The 18,722-nt window shown below is 56.0% G+C and overlaps 1 protein-coding gene and 1 long non-coding RNA gene across 5 annotated transcripts in view; both read left to right on the top strand.

Moving 5' to 3' along the window:
* Positions 1 to 9,959, top strand: part of RGS3 (regulator of G protein signaling 3) — an 89,422-nt gene extending 79,463 nt beyond the window's left edge. For 2 of the 4 annotated variants that reach the window (XM_074846178.1, XM_074846179.1), the window contains 5 exons: positions 3,050 to 3,123; positions 6,819 to 6,920; positions 7,675 to 7,736; positions 8,424 to 8,590; positions 8,681 to 9,959. In XM_074846178.1, coding sequence (XP_074702279.1) covers positions 3,050 to 3,123; positions 6,819 to 6,920; positions 7,675 to 7,736; positions 8,424 to 8,590; positions 8,681 to 8,866 — 591 coding nt within the window. In that variant the 3' untranslated portion in view covers positions 8,867 to 9,959. Of the gene's footprint in view, positions 1 to 3,049; positions 3,124 to 4,134; positions 4,499 to 4,560; positions 6,707 to 6,818; positions 6,921 to 7,674; positions 7,737 to 8,423; positions 8,591 to 8,680 lie in introns of those variants that run through there. The other 2 variants (XM_074846182.1, XM_074846181.1) reach the window with 2 other exon arrangements.
* Positions 9,960 to 13,744: 3,785 nt separating this feature from the next.
* Positions 13,745 to 15,245, top strand: LOC141932694 (uncharacterized). The gene is made up of 3 exons (XR_012625887.1): positions 13,745 to 13,802; positions 14,331 to 14,579; positions 15,053 to 15,245. It is a non-coding gene; the product is annotated as an uncharacterized LOC141932694 (long non-coding RNA).
* Positions 15,246 to 18,722: the final 3,477 nt, after the last annotated feature.

Here is an 18,722-nt window from a genome sequence, read left to right as displayed (position 1 = left end):
AGGTAGAGGTGCACCCAGGTGTCTGCACTTGCAAAGAGCTGCTCGCAACGGCAGGGACAGGAGAAAACCAGGCTCCAGAGAGCCTCTGGTGACTGAATCCCCAGTGTGCTGAAGGATGCAAGGAACAGTGTGGCTTTCTGTCCTGGCTAGCCTCTTTCAGGGCTTTGATCATTGTGGAGGGCCCGTCTCAGAAAAAGGTTGACATCAGCAGTGATTCCTGACCCTGACATGCAGAAAGGAGGAGCAGCGGAGGGCTGTGCCACAGGAACTCTGCACAGGGCTGGCCTGTGCTCACAAGCCCGGCAGTCTGGGGTGCTTCCCGTGTCCCCTGGAGCAGAGCTTGCCTTGGCTGTACTTTTGCAGGAAATAATGTGCCATTGCAGAGATTGCGCGTGAGAAGTGCTGCTTGCCCCATTCTCCCCAGGTGAAGCCTGGCTGGGCACTGAGAGTGGCCACCTGCCTTCCTGCGGCGCTGGCCCAGCACCCTGCTCTGCCCAGCCAAGCTCACGCCAGCTTGATCTCTGCCAGGGTCTGTGGGTACTGCTCTACCTGGGGCTGTATTGCTTGGCTCAGGACCATGCTGCACTGCTCAGGGTCGTGTTGCATGGCTCAGGACCATGTCATGCTGCTCGGGACCACCCTGCAGAGCGCAGGATCACATTGCATGTGGCTGGCTCCTTGGCAGGAGAGGCTGGTGCAGAGCCTTGCATGCCACCAAGCATGTTAAACTCGTGATGGGGTTAACCCTCTTCCTGCCAGGCTCATGCTGCTTGACAAGCCATCTCTGATGCTGTTTCCAGGAGCACTCTTCGGTCTCAGAGTCCCTGGCCAGCTGGTGAGAGCCCTTACAAGTATGACAGGCCGGTTAGACGGGGCTGCTCTGCAAAAGGGGAGCCCAAACTCTCTTGGAGGCTGATGCCAGCAATTGTGGGATGGGGGGTTCAGACCTCCCAGATCCTATCGAGAAAGGACACCTTTGTGGCAGGGACACCTGTGCTGCCCTGCACAGATGCAAGGGAGGTGGTGGCAGTGTCAGTTCCTGCTGAGAGTGTCCCATTAGGGCTGTCGGTGACGAGTCTCCTGGAAAGAGGTTTCACAGTGCCGCTGTGTGTGCAGCCTGGGAGCGCGCAGCTCTGCACCCAGAGGCTGCTGCAGCACTGGCTGAGACTGAGTGGGCTGCCTGCCCACTGCTGGGGGGAGACCTGGGAAACGTACCCCACTCCTGCCCTGGAGAGCCCCCAGCTGTGCTTTCTGGGCTGATCTGGGTGGATGTTTTTCAGCGGAGGTAAACTGAGCTCCTCCTGGATTAAACTGCTCTGGTGCAGATGAGACTGGGTTTTTTTGGAGCAGGGACTAGGGCAGCCCGTGCTGGCAGTGAGGGCAGCGTGGCTGCTGGACCTCCTGGTGCTCCCATTTCCAGCCCTACAGCAGCTCTGTCTGTCTGGTGCCTTTACCCCCTGCCCATATGTCCTCCTACCCGCCCCCCCACCCCCCGGCCTGCTCCCATTGCCCTACCTCTCCAGCTGCCTGCCCAGGGACCGAGGCTGCCTGTGGGCTGTAGCGGGCAGGGGAGCTGGGCACAGGGCTGGGCCACCATGTGCATGGGGTTTTGGGCTACTGCCATCCCCTTGCCTACACTTTGGAGGGACTTTTGTTGGGCTGTGCCTTTTGATTAGTTCAAGGAAACCCTCTGAGGTTTCTGGAGCAGGACACTGATGTACAATTCCCCTATGGATCCTCTCCAATGACAGCACCAAGCTGCCAAGCACCAGCAATACCTGCACACGGTGGCCTCAGTGGCAGGGCCACAGCATCCATCAAGGTGTTGGGGTTTTTTTCCCTCAGGGAATGTTTCAGAGGGGCTCATTTTTTTGGCCCTTTTAATGCCCACCATCTCCCCTCCTTCCTGCAGTTGGGGCTGGGAGGTGGTTGTTTTAAGAGCATATTGTGGCTGGGAGTGCTGGGACTCCTCGGGCGAGCTCTGCTGCTGCCTTTTGTCCCCGAGCGCGGTGGAGCCTCTCCGGACAATGGCAGGAAACGTGCTCCGGCTGCGTGTCGCCCCGGCCAGCCCGCCTGCCGGGGCCCTATCTGGTTGGGGAAGGTGCTTTGCAAGGGCTGCATTGTTTGGGGCCGATAAACTCCGGAAACCCGGGTGCAGAATGGAAGGAAGTGTCAAAAGCCTCGAGCCCAGGGCTGTGGGGCTGCGCAGCGGGTTCCCACGGCACAGCCGCAGGGCGGCGATCCTGGAAAGCGCCCTGCAGCCCCCAGCAGCGCGGGGCTGAGCTTGGTGTGGGGTCGAGCTGGATGCAGGGCCAGCTGCAAGCATCTTCCAGTCTCATGCAGTAATGGATGAATTACTAAAGCCCCTGAGCTATGGTGGTCCCAGGGGTCCCCATGCCTGGCCTCAGGCTTCATGGCTCAGAGGCTGCATGGTGCTGCCCCAAGCTCACAGTGCATCCGAGGTCCCCTTGGTTTGCCTGGGTTGCCCCAAGGTGGTGGTCAGGGAGTGGAGCCCTCTGGGGACTACCATGATATGATTAAATTATGGCTGAACTGCTCTGATTTTTCCTGCCTGGGGACTGCTGGGCAATCCCTGATTGATTCTGCGTGCCCAGCCTGGTTCTGCGGGCACAAGGTACTCTGTGGGCTGGGGAGGGGTCCCTGTGCCCACTCCAGACAGCAGGAATAGGAGCATCAGGAAAGGAGATGCGGATGTCCTCACCACTGTCAGCATCTTGAACCTGGAGGGGTACCTGGGCCACCAGCCGTGGCATCTCCTCAGATGCTCTGGGGACACCGTGGACTGGAGATGGCATAGGACGGGCAGGGGGAGGCAGGTTCCCATGCTGGAGCGGGGAGGAGCTTGTCCCATTGCATTGCGGCTGCCAGCCGCGGCTGTGGGGAAGGGGCCCTGTGGATGGTGTGGCTCTGGGCTGTGTGGGTGTGGGGACCATGGGCGATGCTGGCAAGGCTTGTTGGTGACATTAGAGTGCCACTGTGGGCATGCACTGGCACTGTGATGCAGACACTGTTTTTCTGTCCCCTCCAGCTGAGCGGAGCTGACCCCGAATGCAGCTGTGATGAAGGGGATGAGACCTCTCGCAAGAAACGGAGCAGGAACCTGTAAGTGTCACATTGTGGTGACATCAGAGTGTGCCAGGGCTGTTTGCCGTGGTCAGACACCTCAGCTGAGCCCCACTAGTCCGAGCAGCCCTTAGAATCTCCCTGTCTTGTTTCCCCAAGCTTTTCCGGGAAGAAAGCAGCAAAGACTTGCATGAATGAAGGGCACATTCAGACAGGGAGTTGTGATTTTCAGGGAGGAGGGTGGCAGGCGCACTGGGGGCATTGCACAGCCAGCTGGGAGCAGCCCCTGTTCGCCTTGCTTTGGCAGATGGGGTGAAGGAGCCAGCTCTTGCTGGTGGTGTGGGGAAAAGAGCTTCCGTGGTGCTGGCAGAGCTCCGCTCCGGTGGCACCGGGTTCAGGGAGAGGACATGCAAGGGGTGAAACATGAGCTGGGGGCCTCCTTCCCACTGGCCCCATGCCGGGAGGAGAAATAGGGAGTTTTCCCACTGCGGGACAGGCTCCAGCCCTTGCAGCACAGCGCAGCGTGTGGGCAGTGTGACTGGAGCACTGGGAGCAGGGGCCGCTGAGGGACACTCGCAGACCCTCTGCCTCTTCTGGTAAGGCTTTGGGGCTGCCAAAAAGCGGGTCTGGGCAAGGACGAGGCATCCGTGGCCTTTGCTTCCCATGAGCACAGCTGCAGCTGGGTGGGGGCAGGCGCACCGGCAGGGACCAGAGAAGATGTTTTGGAACAAATCGCCACTGGTTTTGCAACGCGGGATCCAGCCGAGTGTCAGGGCTGCAGGGATGCCTGGGGCTGGGTCCTTCCCTGCTCCACGTGGCTCGGGCAGGTGGAGAAGCTGCACGTGGTTTGAGCGGCTCAGGGGGTGCGAGGGGGCCAAGGGCACCGGCTGCGCACGCAGGCTCGATGACTTCGCTGCATGTGCTGGTTGCCAGAGAGCGGCACTGTTGTCCTGCGCGCTTCCTAGCTGCAGCTGGCTATTTTTAGCTCTTTTTATTATTTCCACCCTCCTCCCCCTGACACTTGAAATGAAAATGATTCCCTCGCAGTCTGCAGCGGGGACGTCCCCTCATCCACATGTCCCTGCTGCGGCACTGAGCCGGGGGAATCGGGCTGGCGGGGGGAGGCTCAGCCACCCCCAGCTTAGCGGGGTCAGGGGCGGTTGCAGAGAAGGTTTTCTCCTCACCTTGAGACAGCAGTGGATGCGCTGGGGAGCCTCTTGGCATCACACCGGCCGGCTATTGGCTGCGCAGCCCGGTTGCCAGCTGCCTGCGGGGAGTATTTATGGTGCAAGTGGCTGGGGTTTGGCACTTGCCTCCCCTCCCGGCACCGGCACGCTCTGCCGGCCACGCTCGCCTGCTGGCGCTCCCCAATGTACCACGCGATGGTGGACTTTTCTGAAAAATACCTGGAAAGGTAGGACTTCAGCATCCTGCGAAGAAGGGTGACGTGCTTTGCAGGGGATGGTTTGGAAGCAGCACAGGGCGATGGTGCTGGATGGGGCCTCATGGCTATGCTGGAGCACTGGGGGCAGATCACTTTATAGGGGCAACTCCAGACAGAAACCAGCAATTTTTTATGAAACATTATTTTTGCTGTGGCATTTTATACTGCATATTGGCCTCAGCTGGAGGCTGTGCATGCCCATGGCTGCTGCAGCCTGGTTTCGTGCCTTTTGCTATTTATTTGCAAGTGTGTGCGAGGGGAGCAGCGGGTTTTAAGTTTGGGAACTTCCTCAGGTGGCGCTTGCTGGCGTATTACAGTTGGCAAATCTGCCCACGAGCCGTGGTCACCTGCGAGCCCCGAGCCTCGTGTGGGGCAGGGCTACCTGCTGCCGCTGGCTGGCACGCAGAGAGGGCTGTGCAGGTGGAGGTGGCCCACGTGTGCTGGAGACGCACAAGGACTTTTCAGTGCTTTGAAAGCCCCGCTGGGTGCTGAGCTGTGGCAGCTGCCTTGCTAAACTGGGAACACTGCTAAAATTGTTGCTCAGGGCTGTGTGGAATGGCCCGTCCTGTGTGGTGGCTGGTGCTCAGCTGCCAGCGTCGCTGGCAGCACGGTAATGGGAGGCAGATGGTGTTTGGAGTGTGAGGCTCCGTGTTTGGATCCGCTTCTCCCACATTAGCGCTGAGCTGGTGCCTGGCAGCTGGCAGCAGTGGGACACGTCTCCTGCTGGGACTGCAGCCCAGAGGATGCAAAGGCAGTGACACCGTCCATGGCCCCCATAAGGGCATGGATGGCACCAGGGACTAGGGGGGGGGAAAACTGCCCTCTAAAATCATTCCATGGCTCAGGGTGCTCAGCCCCTTGCAGGACTGAGCCCTGGGGTTGTTGCAGCTATTTTTTTTTCCCCGTGGATTTCTGTATTTTACCCTCCTGGGACTGGAGAGATCTGTGGGTTTAGATAGCATCACTCGAGGTGGGTACACCCTTGCCTTGAATCCCACTGCCCCTCGTGTCCCTAGCCCCTAGGAGCCAGAGGTGGCTCCTCTGAGCATCCTTGCATAGACCCGCTGATGTGGGACCTGCGGGGGGTTGCGGGGTGGCCTGGCCATGTCACCCTGGCGCCCCGTCCACCCTGGTGGCACGGTCAGCCTTGGTGCAGGATGAGCATCCCATGCCACTCTGTATGTCCCCAGCCCCCCTTCGTCGCATGGTGTCATGCAGGGGCTGTGCCACGAGGGGACAGCATAGTCCGCGCCTGCCCTCGCCCGTCACCTCTTCCACCTCTTGCTCCCCTGCCTTGGCCCCTGGGAAGACCTCGCAGATCCAGGCTGGGGCTGAGCTGGGGGGGTCTCATTTTCCCATGACACTTGCCAAAAATCTTTGTCCTGCATTGTCCTGGTGGCAGTTTCCTGGGGGAACTGGAGCCCTGTGTCCGTGTTACGTCAGTGTCTCTGTCCAGGGAGCGGGGACCCATGCAGGGTGGCAGCCTGGGGTGTCTGTGCCCCAGCACCCCTCGGTGCCACACGCTGCCAGACCCAGCCACCCCGTTATGGAGGTGTCCCCGCGGCCATGCCTGCCCCAGGCTGGCACTGAGAAGTGCGAACACCAGTGGGTCATGGGTGGGCTCCCAGCTCTGTCCCCGCAGCAGGGAAACGGAGAAGCGCTGCTGTTCCCGCTCTGCTCCTAACCCCCCCCAGCCCCGCCGCCGGCCCCGCTGCCTTCCCCGGGATGCCTGCGCTCTATAAATAGCCCTCGTAAATCCCCGCCGTGATTATTTTCCCTGCCGTCTCTTGAAAGGCCCCACTATCCGCCCTCGGTGATGATTTTTCCACCTTTCCTTGAGTTTCCCCAGCAACGGCGGAGCCGTCTGAAATAGCAGCGGGGCTGACACAGCCCTTACTCACACGCGCCTCGTTCACCCCACGCTGCATTTAAAGCTCCTCCGGGCTGAGCCCTCCCACTTCCGCGCTGGCCGCATCGGGCGGGAGCGCGGCACGGAGCTGGCGTCACAGCACCCGAGCGTCTGGCCGCGCTGGGAGCCGCTGCACGGGCTGTCCCAACAGCCATGCCCTTTTTCCGCGACCTTTCCAAGCCCCAGCCGCTGGAGTTTCACGCAGAGATGCTGCTGGGCGTGCAGAGACCCCACAACGGCAGCCTGCAGCGCCGGCACACCATGAAGGAGTAGGTGGTGGGCATGGGGCAGTGGGTGACGCGCAGGACGAGGCTGCTGGCGGGTCTCCTGGGTGTCCCCCCAAACCCTCGCCTGCCTGCTAAAACTTGCTCTTCCCTCTAGAGCCAAGGACATGAAGAACCGGCTAGGGATTTTTCGGCGGCGAAACGAGTCCCCAGGGGCCAACCCCTCCGGCAAGCTGGACAAAGTGCTCAAATCACTCAAGTAGGTGCTGTGGTGTGGGGATCGGGGGCTGTGGGGGCTTGGGGACGAGCTGTGGTTGGGCTGAGCATCACCACCAGGGAGGCTGGCGTCACCCTGTTTGGGGCAGCTGTGGACAAACCGTTTTTGTAGCCGGAGGAGCATCAAAAACTTTTGTTGGCTGAAAATTCCCCCGCAGACGGGTGGGAGGTCTGTGCTCAGGAGGCAGCACAATGGCAGCTTGGGCTGGAAATTTCCCTGACGGCTGCTTTCTCCCAGTGCCTGTACGTGAAACTTTTAACTGGCCGGAGGACGGTTTGAAAAAACACTTTGCTCTGGAGATGCTCCAGCAGCCAGAGACGAGCCCTCCCTACTCTTGTGCCCAGCGGCTTATCCGGCTGCTCAAATGCTGTGGCTGAAATCCCTGCTGTCTCGCAGCCTCCTGAGCTTTGTCTGGGGCTTTTCCAATTCTTGCTCAGACACCCCAAGTGGCGCAGCTACCCGCACAGACCTCCTTATATCGGATTTTCTTCCTGCCAGTTTCAAGGCAGAGGTTTCCTTCCATCAGAGCCACTGCGGTGCTGCCTGGTGCAGAGCCTGGCTCTGCCTGCAGATGCTCCGGCAGTGCTGGTGCCAGCGTGGGAGCCAGGGCCAGCCCCGCTGGGGCACACAGCATTGCTTTATCAGCTGGAAATGTTTTGCTCGAGCTGTGTCGCGGCAGGCAGTGAACACAGCTTTCACAGCTTCACTTTGCCAACGTGCTGTCCTTCTCCTGCAGGCCCACTCCTGAGGAAGCTCTCAAGTGGGGGGACTCCCTGGAGAAGCTGCTGCTGCACAAATGTAAGTGTTTTCCCATCTCTTCCACCTTTGTTTGCTGCCGGGGGAATATTCAGACACGTGCAGGGATAAAGCTGGGATTTCCTCTTAATCCCTGCTGGTGTTTGGGGGTAGACAAAGAGGAATGAGGCTGCCCCTTGCCTGCACCCCTTATGCTCTTGCCTGGCCCAGGGGGGGATTTTGTGATAGGGGCTGGGGAGAGCCGTGGCTTGGGGCTGCAGCCCTGCTCCAGCTTGCAGGGGGAAAAGGCAGTGATGCGTGTCTGTGCCCGATTCGGAGCTGTGCAGTGGGTCCATGAAGGAGAAGCTGCTTTAGACCATTCCCCTTCTCTTGTATCACAGCTGAGGCATCTCACATCGTGAGCCTGTCCTACACCCGGCCCCCATAGGTGTGGCCAGGGGGTCCTCTCCCCGTTGCTGTCCCTGCTCCAAGTCCAGCCTCCCTCTTGGCTCTCCATGCATGCAGCCAGGCTGAGGACTGCAGACTCAGCACATGGATGGCTTGTGTTGCCATGCTTGGCCTGGCAGTGTCATCGCTGCCCACTTTGCACAGGGGCTTATGAGAGTTTTTTAGGGGACGCTGCGGGGAGGTAGTTTAGGTTGCACCTTTGCAAGGTTGCTGGGCTGAGAGTCTCATGGGGCTGTTCCCTGCCTGCGAGCCGGCAGTAGAGATGTGTCTCTGTCCCCACAGACGGGCTCGCTGCCTTCAGGGCCTTCCTGCGCACCGAGTTCAGCGAGGAGAACCTGGAGTTCTGGCTGGCCTGTGAGGAGTTCAAGAAGATCAAATCCCAGTCCAAGATGGTCTCCAAGGCCAAGAAGATCTTCGCTGAGTACATCGCCATTCAGTCCTGCAAGGAGGTGAGGGCTGGCACCCACGCTGGCGCGCGGCTCCATGGCACGGCGGCTGCCTGGGGAGCTGCTCACCAGCGCTGGTCTCTCTGCCTGCAGGTCAACCTGGACTCCTACACACGAGAGCACACCAAGGAGAACCTGCAGAACATCACCCGCAGCTGCTTCGACCTCGCGCAGAAGAGGATTTATGGGCTCATGGAGAAGGACTCGTACCCCCGCTTCCTCCGCTCTGACTTGTACTTAGACATAATTAACCAGAAGAAAGGCAGCTCCCCACTGTAGACCCAAGGACTCTCTCGGGGCAGGCTGGGAGCTGTGTGTTTACATGAAATCGGGTGGCAGAGGCCTTCCCGGGGGATGGCAGGAGCGTGCCTTCTCGCTGCCGTTTGTGCCCCCAAGCCATATTCCTGCAGCGGACGGGTGTGGGGCAGCTGAAGGCACCAAGCATGAGGCTGAGGGGACCAACAAGCCAAGCAGTCTGGTACTGCTCCATCTCCCCATCTCACCATCGCTGGTACGACGCCTTCGGGGTGACTTTGGCATGGATCCTAGCCAGGAGGGAAGCTCCCACAAGACTACTGTGAAGCATGTGCCTGAGCTGTGAGTGTTGCTGGAAGGTGACGAGTGATCCCGACTTGGTGAGGAGGAGGAGGACTTGTGCAGGGCTCTGGCAGGGGGACAACAGCACCGACATGAACATCGTCCCTGGATAAAAGACTTCTGAACTGGACCAGCCCCGCGATGCTGCTGTGCTTCCCTGTGCCGGTGATGCCTCCCGGCTCCCCCAAAGCAGCTATCTTGCAGGAGCCCGGCGCTTCCTTCGCTCGTGGTGGGTCCCCCCGGGAGCAGCGAAAGCTGGGTCCTTCCCCTGCTCTGGAGGTGTGCAAGCCAACCGCCTCTTGCTCCCACCCCTGGTTTATTTATTGACCTCCTATAGCTGGACGCGTTGCTGTGTAATAGGAAATCCTTGTTTCCTTTCCTGTTCTGAAATTACAAGTGCAATATTTGTGTGTGTCGCGGCGGAGTTCTCCGGTGGAGTGGATGCCTTTTTTTTTCTGAGTGCGTACATTTTCTAAGTTAGCAGGTTTTATCTGACAAAACGCGTTCCCTAGCAGCGGGCCGCTGGGGGAGCCTGGGTGTATATATCATGCCCTGACGACGGAGGGTTTGGTGATGGAGAAAAGCAGCTCTGTGAATCAGACGCTCTCCTTACTCTGGATAACAATATTGTGTTTTGAGAAGCGGGGGTTGTTGCTGAACCTGGCAGAGCTGGACGGACTGCCTGCCTCCAGGTGCCCAGTTTACAGTGCGAAGCATCTCTGCAGCTAGCAAAAATACATTGTCATGGTCATAGGTAAATAAAAGGAGAATATAATTTCTTGTAGCTGCCTTTTCTTCGTGGCATGTTTCTCAGCACTGGCAGAGCCAGGTGAATCCGGCTTCACCGAGGAGCATAAAATCCTGTTTTACTGCATGGCTAAAGATGGGAAAATCTGATTCCATGAATTTCTGAGCTGTTTTTTATGATGGAGCAGCTGCCAGATGTTCCTGAGGCCAGGCCTGGGTGTAGCCCCGCAGGAACACAGAAAGTTTTACCCAAAACGAGTCTGTTCCCAGGGACAGCGTTAGCTGTTTAAACACAGCAAGGCATGAGCCTCTGAACATGGAAATGCCCAGAAACATAAGTGACCTAGTGTAGCTCCAGGTCCCTCTGGGGACACACCAAAAGAAGCAACAAAAAGCCCAACAGTGCTATTTCAGGTCCCGGCTGCACAGCTTGGCAGGGCTGCTCCTCCCCTGGCAAAGGCAGCACTTTGACAGCTCTGGTGTATGATGAAAGCATTTTGTAAAGGCTGTTCATGGTGTGTTTGGAAGCTGAAATGTCTTGTGCCAGTCACCTGCTTGTGGTCAGCCTCAGATGGCTCAGACATGTCTCGGGGCTCGGGTGTCACCGGGCCATGCTGGGCGGTGGGGCGGCGTGGCACAGAGGTGCTGCTGGTGATGCCCAGGGATGGAGGTGTGAGGCTGCCCCAGCAATCCCGCCCGGGCACAGCTCTCCCTGGTAGATACGACCTCTTCTGTGGAACTGTCTGTATTTCCCTCTTTAAACAACCAGCAGGTTATGGACAGGTGGGGAAACTGAGGCAGAGCTGAGAGGACCCCTTGGGGGTTGGCTGGAGACAGCAGGGCTGGTGGGACGCCTATGTGGCTCTCCTGGGGATGCTTTCGGCACCCTGGGGTTGAGGCCTGTGGTGTTCCAGCTGTGACCTGGTCACTGACTCCAGAGCTGCTGGGACCCAGCAGGTCAGTGCAACCTCCCTGTGAGTGCTGCCACTGTCCTTCAGCCCAGTCCCTCCTCTTTCTCCCAGCATTGCTGAGAGCCTTCATCTCCTTTTTCCCAGATGGGAGGCCTTCCATTCACATCTGGCCTCAACACAGGTTTTCTTGCCCTTTCCCCACATCTTTCCATCACCCACATACTCTTGGCCTCCTCTCACTCAGTCCCAAGCCATCAGTGTTAGGAAACTGTTACTACACGATCACTTTGTTGCCCCCCCCACTTCTCCGTGTCCCTGGGCTCGCAGGGGGAGCATGCAGGGAACTCGACTCGGGGGCTTTGTGAGTACCGGACAGCTCGGTACCTGCTGTTACCTTCTCTCTGCCCCAAACGCCAGGTCCAGCAAGCTTTCCTGTGGCTGTTGGTGATGCTCAGGAGCACCCAACCTGCATAACCACGCCTGGTTTCAAGCCCATAAGCTGCCTTGCTTACGTGAATTATGTGTCAGGGCAGGCAGCAAGGGCTGGAGCTGCTGCGGGACATGCGGTGCAGGAGGCTGGTGCACAGCTTTGAATGAACGCCACCGACCTGCCTGCAGACAGTCCCTGCAGGGGACAGAGGCACCAGTGCACGCAAAAGGTGGAGAAATGGGGACCTGGGGTGACTTCCCGGAGAAAATGGAAATAACCCTGCGTGAGCAACAGAAATTTCATTATTGCTGTAACAGAATTTATTGCCGACCTGCCAGGTTGGCATGAGTCACTCTGCAAGCACCATCCCCACGTGCTTGGGAGGCGCTTGATTTCTGGGAGAGGCAGGGCTGGGCTGGGAGGTGGAAATGCCGGGTGCTTGTCCCATGTTTTCCCAGGACAACCAATGCCCTCTGCAGCAGGACAGGTCTTATCATGGACTCTGCAGTGACACCAAAGCCACAGCTTTGTCCCCTCTGTGCTGCAGGAGAGGAGCTGTGCCTCCAAGTCTCCAAGACTTTGTGTCTCAGAGTGAAGGGTATGAGAAACTTGGAGCATCTGGATGGGAACTGGATGGGGGGACATCAGCTCATGGAGGGGATTTGTTCTGGGGGAGTGGTGGTTGGGAGCCCCACTGCTCCGAGCAGCTCCTTCCTTTTCCAGGGGGAATTAGGGGATGGGGAGCTGCTAGGGCTGTTACGGGGTCATGGAGCTTACAACACAAGCAGAAGGGGGACAGAAATGTCCTTGTTTAGCACAAAATAAGATGGCCAGGACAAAATCCAATCAGGCTGCAAGGGATGCAAAGAAGAAATTACTGAGTTGTTGATGCCAATGCAACAAGCCTGAGCAATGAAAATGGGAATTAGGTATTCCTGATTCCTAATTTGAGACACAACCTCAAACCAACCAGAATTGCTGACAGCCGGAGGGATGTTCCCACGGCAGCAACGCTGAAATCACGAGGGGGTCGCCTGGGTGGGGATGGCCCTGGGGAGGGAGAAGTGGTCTTTTGCAGAGAAAAAGCCATTACCTGCACCCAAGCCACCCACCACCGAAGCCATGAAGGTGGTGGGTGGCACAGAGTGGTGACAGCGAGAGTCACTGCCTGCCTCGAGCTCATCCCGAAGCTCAGGTGTGTGTTCAGCAGCTGCCTGCGGACATCGCTGCTGCCACGCTGCCGTTTCACACAGCGGCCAAAGGCAACTTCCCAATGCGGAAACCGGTGCCTTCCAAAATGGGAGGATGCTGTAGCGGACCTTATCTCAGCAGATAACAAGGATTTATCTCAGGGCTTAAAATTAGTGGTTGCTCAGTTGCAAGTAGTCACAACTCAGCTGTGTTTTTCATGTGCAAACAGGATAAAGTCCACTGAGGCGTGGATGCTCTCGGTTCACTTGTGGGACAAAGCTCACCAGGCTGAAGACAGCCATGAGGCAAAGCACCCCAGGGAAAGAATTTAAAAGGGAAAATGACAATAATCACCAGAAAGTGCTGAATGCTTTGTTAGGTTCAAAAAATGCTGTGACCCCACTGGGAAAAACATCCTAAGGTCCTGGGTCTAACCTCACAGTTTCCTCACAGACCTCACACAGACAGGACATGGGGAGGCTGGTAAATCAGTCTTACCTGTCCCAGGTGACGGGCCTTGACCCTTCAAATGTCCCTCAGCTCAGTATTTCATCAGCTTCCTAATGCAGCAGCCAGAGACGGATGCTGGGGTCACCTGTGATTTACAAAAGCAAATGAAGTTCTGAAAATAGCTGCTACATGAAAATACAGCTCAAGCTGCTGGGCACCTCTTGGATGAAGAGTTATTGGGAGAAGTTAATGAGCAGTGTGGGCATCCCCTGCCGGGGTTGTGCCAGCCTTGGCCAGCACTGGTCCTCACCTGCATGCAGACGAGCATCTGCAGCGTCTGGGGAAGTACAACTCTTCACAGCAAGCTGCACTCAGGTTGCAACGGGGCTTCATTTCAGAGCTGGCTAGAAGCTGTGAGCATAAAGCCTTTCTCTTGTTTCTGCAAAAATAAAAAGTTTGCACTTTTTACAGGTGTGCACCATACCCTGAGACACTCTGGCAATGCACAGCCTTTATTGGGCTTTTCCAAGGCACCCATCCTGGAGTATAAACTTATCCAAATAAACATAACTGTCTACTGAGCAAAATAATTCCTTGGACCCTTGATTAGACAAATATTCTTAGAATAGAAACAAGGCTACTTTATAGCCATAGACTAAACATAGCTCAACAGCTAGATACTGAAACTGCAGACACAAGAATTCCCCTGCCCTGGTGAAACAGCTGACTTGCTGTGCGAGTCACCTAATCCCTCTCAGAAACTTACTGAGGCTTATCAGGGGCACACCGGACTCTTATTTGGGTAGCCGAGATAACCAGAAGCCGGCCAGAGACCCACCACGGGAACACCCAGTCTTTGATCGTCTGCACAGCGGGGATGGAAATCGGGGTTAGTCTGGGTTTGTCTGGGGACTTTTGCTTCCACTGGGTTTGATAAGGGCCAGGGAGTACAGAGATGTATTTGAGGACTCTTGTCCTTCCAGATGGTGACCGTGGGGCTGGGCTCAGAAAAGCCATATGGGTCAGTTCTGCAGTGCGATGGGGGTACCCAGCTCAGCACTGCCCTGTGTGGGGTGTCATCCTGCCCAGGGGAGCAACAAACAGTGACATCCTTCAGATTCATCATTGAATTGAGACTGTAAGGACAAATGCCACCAACCTCTGTGGCTGGCATTAGCAATGTCATTCCTAAACAATCCAAGGGAGCAAAGAAGGAGAAAATAAAACGTTTCTGAAGTAAAAATAAAAATAGGCAGACTCACATGCTGTCTGTCAAGGAAATAAAATATGCTCAGCTAGGTTGCTGCCAGGACAGGAAATCCAGTGGTGGTAAGAGTCCCCTGGGTGCCGCTAACTCATTCGGGAAGCATTGTTACAACCCTCTCATTGCTCATTTTCTGATTCTTCTCTGCATTAGGTCATTTTCACTCAGCTCATACAGCTCACACATTCCCTGGTGCTGGGGAAGGAAGGCAAATAATACCGACTCTTGGCCAGACTTGAGGCGCTGGGGAAAGCTGGAGAAAAGGTTGCTGAGCAGACCTGCAGGGCAGTGACAGAGGGTGAGGATGAGGAGGACCTTCTCCCCAGAGTGACCCACCAACATCCTCCCCCAGCCTGCTTTGGGTACCACTGAGCTGTGCACGGGGCACAGGCAGAGACAGAGGTAATGAAATGGATTCTCACCTTGGAAAGATCTGGGACCCCCCCTCTTCCTTGCCTTCATCCCTTGGCAGAGGGCGAAGACGTGGGGGAGAGGGAGAAGAGCCAAGCAGGAGCAGGTGGGGACTGGGGAAGGGGTGTTTGCATAGGAGCCATTTGCAAGTAATTTCTTGTCCCTTCCTGAACTAATGGGGCAATTATTTCAGACACGTGTTTCTCATGGAAAGTTCCACCCAGCCTGTGCGTCAGTTTGTCAGTGTAGCAGCCCTGTTCTCCTTAACGTGATCACAATGTTTCTAGACAAAGACAAGTGGGTGAAACCTCCTGCTCCTGGGACCGGGGACAGCAGTGACCGGTCACAGAGTGCCAGACAAACCTCCTGGTCCAGGGCAAATCAACAGCTTGGCAGAAAATGGGCTCACATGCTGAAAGCCAATCTGCAAAGCTGAACAAACACCACTCTGTTCTTTGATGTAGCTCCCGTGCTTGACGCTAGATATTTGGACGAGTGCATCTGATTTCGTACCCTGTTCCCTCCAACCAGCTCAAGAAGGATGTGGAGAAATTGGAGGGAGTCCTGCAGAGGCTACTGAGGTGGTCATGGACCTCAGGCACAGGATCATGCAGAGGGATGGAGTTCTAACAGCATCCTACAACTTTGGGAAGGACAGCTACGAAGGTGATGGAGCCAAACTCTTCTTGGTAGCACCAGTGACAAAATAAGGGGCAACAGCCACAATATGTGACAACTTTCAGACCTTCAGTCTGGACAACAGGAAAAATATTTTCCTTGTAAGGCTAATACAGTAGAAAAACAGGCCCCCAGAAAAGTAGAGGGTCTCCATTGTCAGAAGTGGTCAAGACTTGGTCAGACAAAGTCACGACTGACCTGATCAGGTGCTGGCGATATTCCTGGTCTGAGGGAGGGTTGGACTGGAGACCCCCAGGGATGCACCCCTGGCACACCGAGGAGTCTGCCCCTCGTTTGGCTGGTGGACGTGGGCAACGTCTTCCAGGGTACAGGCACTGAGCCCATGGGAGATGTGGAACAGAGGTGCAGCAGACCAAAGTCCTCATGGGAGCAGTGGAGATGAGTCCTGTGTTTTTGTACAAGAAAAAAATTAATTAATTTCCATGGCTTGGGGATGGGCCTATCGTGACAATGTTTGAGCTGAGGGAAGAGCTCCTTCCTTTTGCCCTCTGACCAGCTCTGAATCTGTTTTATTCTGGGTAAAAGATGAGAGCTGAGTGCCAGAATTTGGGCTGGATTGGGCTGTGGGGTGATGACGTAGAGCTCAGGGTGACGTCTCTGCTGTCTGCAGCTGCCCTGTCCCCTGATTGGGCAAGCTCATCTCTCTAAATGATGTGACTATACAATTTTGATCTCCAGATTATCGGGTTTTCCAGAACTAATTTTTAGAATTTTTTTTGGTGCCACAAACATGCCAACCACCCAATGTCTGAGCAGCAACCTGATAACTGTGCAGGGATCAGATGTGCGATGGGGCTACTGGATGACTCTTGCAGCTATTGCCCAACACATTTCATTTAAACTGTCATTTGAATGCAAACAATTGACTTAATTAACTAGATGATTTTTCAGGTAAACAAAGTGTTGTTCCAGGTAGGAAGTCTGATAAGTTAATACAGACAATCATTCCTTTTCTAAAATAAGTAGAGAGGAAGGAAGTAGGATGGGAGTCCTTGCAAATCACGTTTTAACATAGTGCCAACTTTTATGGCTAAACCATAAAATAGTAGTCTCTGAAGCACTGGCACAGCATTAATTAGATGAGAATTATGGACACACTCATTACTGCAGCTTCATTACAGCCCAGGAATCGACTCCGGCAATGAGCGTAGTGGTTCCTGCTGTGCCTGCACTCATTTGCTGCCAGGTGCCCACATGTCAGGGAAATTATTTCCTGGGAGTGCTCACCACCGCTCTGCATGTGCTTCCCACCAGCTGAGGGTCCAGCCAGGTTGTTCACAGCAGATTGGACAATGTTCTGGGTCCATGTGGGCAGTTTTGGGATGCACGGTCTCACAGACCCAGCATGGGGGCTCTGAGTGCAGTTGCAGACTGATCTCACAGGAGGTAATCATTTCTGTCCTCTTTCTCTCCTACCAGAGAGGAGCCTGAGGAGCAGCTTTAGGGCCACCACTTGAAGATTAAGAGGAGTCTCAGCTTGGACCTGCTGGTCCATCACTGCAGCTGAAAAGGCTTCAAGGGCACTGGCCCCTCTGCAGAAGAGCATTTTAGAGGGATGGAAGTTTGCTGGGAAATGTAGCAGCCCTTGCTGGCTCCTCATTCAGACATGCAGGTCTCCATCTGAGCTGGCCAACCAGAGACCTCTGTGATCTGCTGAGAGACACAGACCCCATGAGAGCTATTTACTCTCCCCCACAGGCACCTGTGTAAGAAGAGGAGACTGGTGTCTTGGCATGCTGCTTTGTCCCCACAGACCAGGACAAGAGCTTCCAGTTCTCCTGGGTCTGGAGAGGTAGAGTCTTCCATGGAAGGTGGGAAGATACTTTTCTGCCTGTGTTATTGGCCACATAGGTCTGTGGAGGTGATCATGTTACCTGTCAGCCAGCCACTGTGGTGGGGCTCAGACACTGTAGGTATTTTCCAAGCTCTAGTTTGGTTGGTCTGTTTTCTGGGTCCGTCCTCTTGCGCTGTTCATGTCCTCTGCTTCTGGGGATGGCTGAAGCTCCTGCTTGCTGAGAAAAGACAGGTTTGGGAGATTCAGATGGTTTTTTACCCTCAGGGTCCTATGTCCCCCACATGCTTTCGTTTCTTCAGCTGGATTTTTGAACCCATTGAATATGGCTCCTACTTCTTGGCTTGAAATCCTCTCTGCTCTGTGCTGTGTTTCTCGGGCTGAGGTTCTCTGGATGGGCATCCTCACACCTGGGCTCAGCCTGCCTGTGCAAATAATTTTCAGGACTGCCCTGAGGAGATGCATGGGACCAACTCTTGCTGTAGCATCTCACTGGAAGTGATGCTGCAGGAGGCAGTGGGACCCAGCAGTGGGGACAGGGCTGGGTGAGGTTCAAGCCTGGATTGCAGCAGGCAAATGTGGGCTGGCGGCCACAGACAGAGGGAAAGGGCCAAAGATGTGCTTCCTCTTAGCCATAGAGGTGAAAATGAGAAGGAAATACTGTTGCAGATCTGCTTGGAGGTGTCTGGTTGAGCTGGGAATCACACCACTGCACCCACCCTGGAGCAGGCTGGGCCCTGAGGCTGTTCTTTCCCCTGTGGATTGAGATGCAATGCAATTCCTGTGACTCCTTCCATGGCTGTCATAGCAGCAGAAACATGGGTGCTCAGGTGTGGTATGGAGGAGTGTGGAAATTGTTCATCAGGGGGGTCACTGTTTCCTACTGGTGTGGCTTGGCCAGTCCTGCTACTTCATCCTCAAGCACCCAGGAGATGGAAACAGGAGCTTCGGTGGACGCTTACGTGGTCATGACCAGGTAGGTGGAAAGGGGTTGAAGCAAACATGCTGGTGACGCAGACCTCCATAGGACATGCCCAGTCCTTGGCATGATTTCTCCATCCCCAGGCATCAGGGCAGAGGTTGGTCAAACTCATTCCATATGGGGCCCCCCAGCATCCATTGCATGGAGCAGCTCCTGGTCTTTTCTGGGTGAGGGGGGTCCCTGTTGCCTGATGCTGTTCTGCAGCATCCATCTGCACAACTCCTCCTCCAAACCTATTGCCATTACGTGGGTGAGTGCTGAGCCTGAGGGTTGGACTGTTGGACTGTGATTGGACGCTGGGCAGAGGGCTAAGCACTGAGGAGCTTCTCCCCCTGGTTTAGAGGCAGGGAGCTGAGACACAGAGAGGTGAAAGTCAAAGGTTTTCCTGCTCAGTGTCCAGGGCTTGGCTGTACACACACCAAGCAGGAGGTTCCCCCAGCTTATGTCCCCATGGAAGGTGCTCCATGCCAGGAGTTGCCTTGCTTACCCTGGGTCCACCAGCTGACTCAGTCTCCAGGGAGCTGACCCCAAAGGGGTCCTCTGAAAAATAACCCTTTCCCACATCATGCAGCCAGCTGCGACAGTCCCCACCTCAGAGCTGGACTGGGACCAGATGGGCGATCTTTATTCTGCAGCTTTGTAATTGCTCCCTGCCTGACAT

Source organism: Strix aluco, chromosome 20 (genome assembly GCF_031877795.1).
Source record: "Strix aluco isolate bStrAlu1 chromosome 20, bStrAlu1.hap1, whole genome shotgun sequence".
In the NCBI taxonomy this organism is placed as follows: domain Eukaryota; kingdom Metazoa; phylum Chordata; class Aves; order Strigiformes; family Strigidae; genus Strix; species Strix aluco.
The sequence above is the reverse complement of the archived record's forward strand: the minus strand, read 5'-3'. Positions and strand labels throughout refer to the sequence as shown.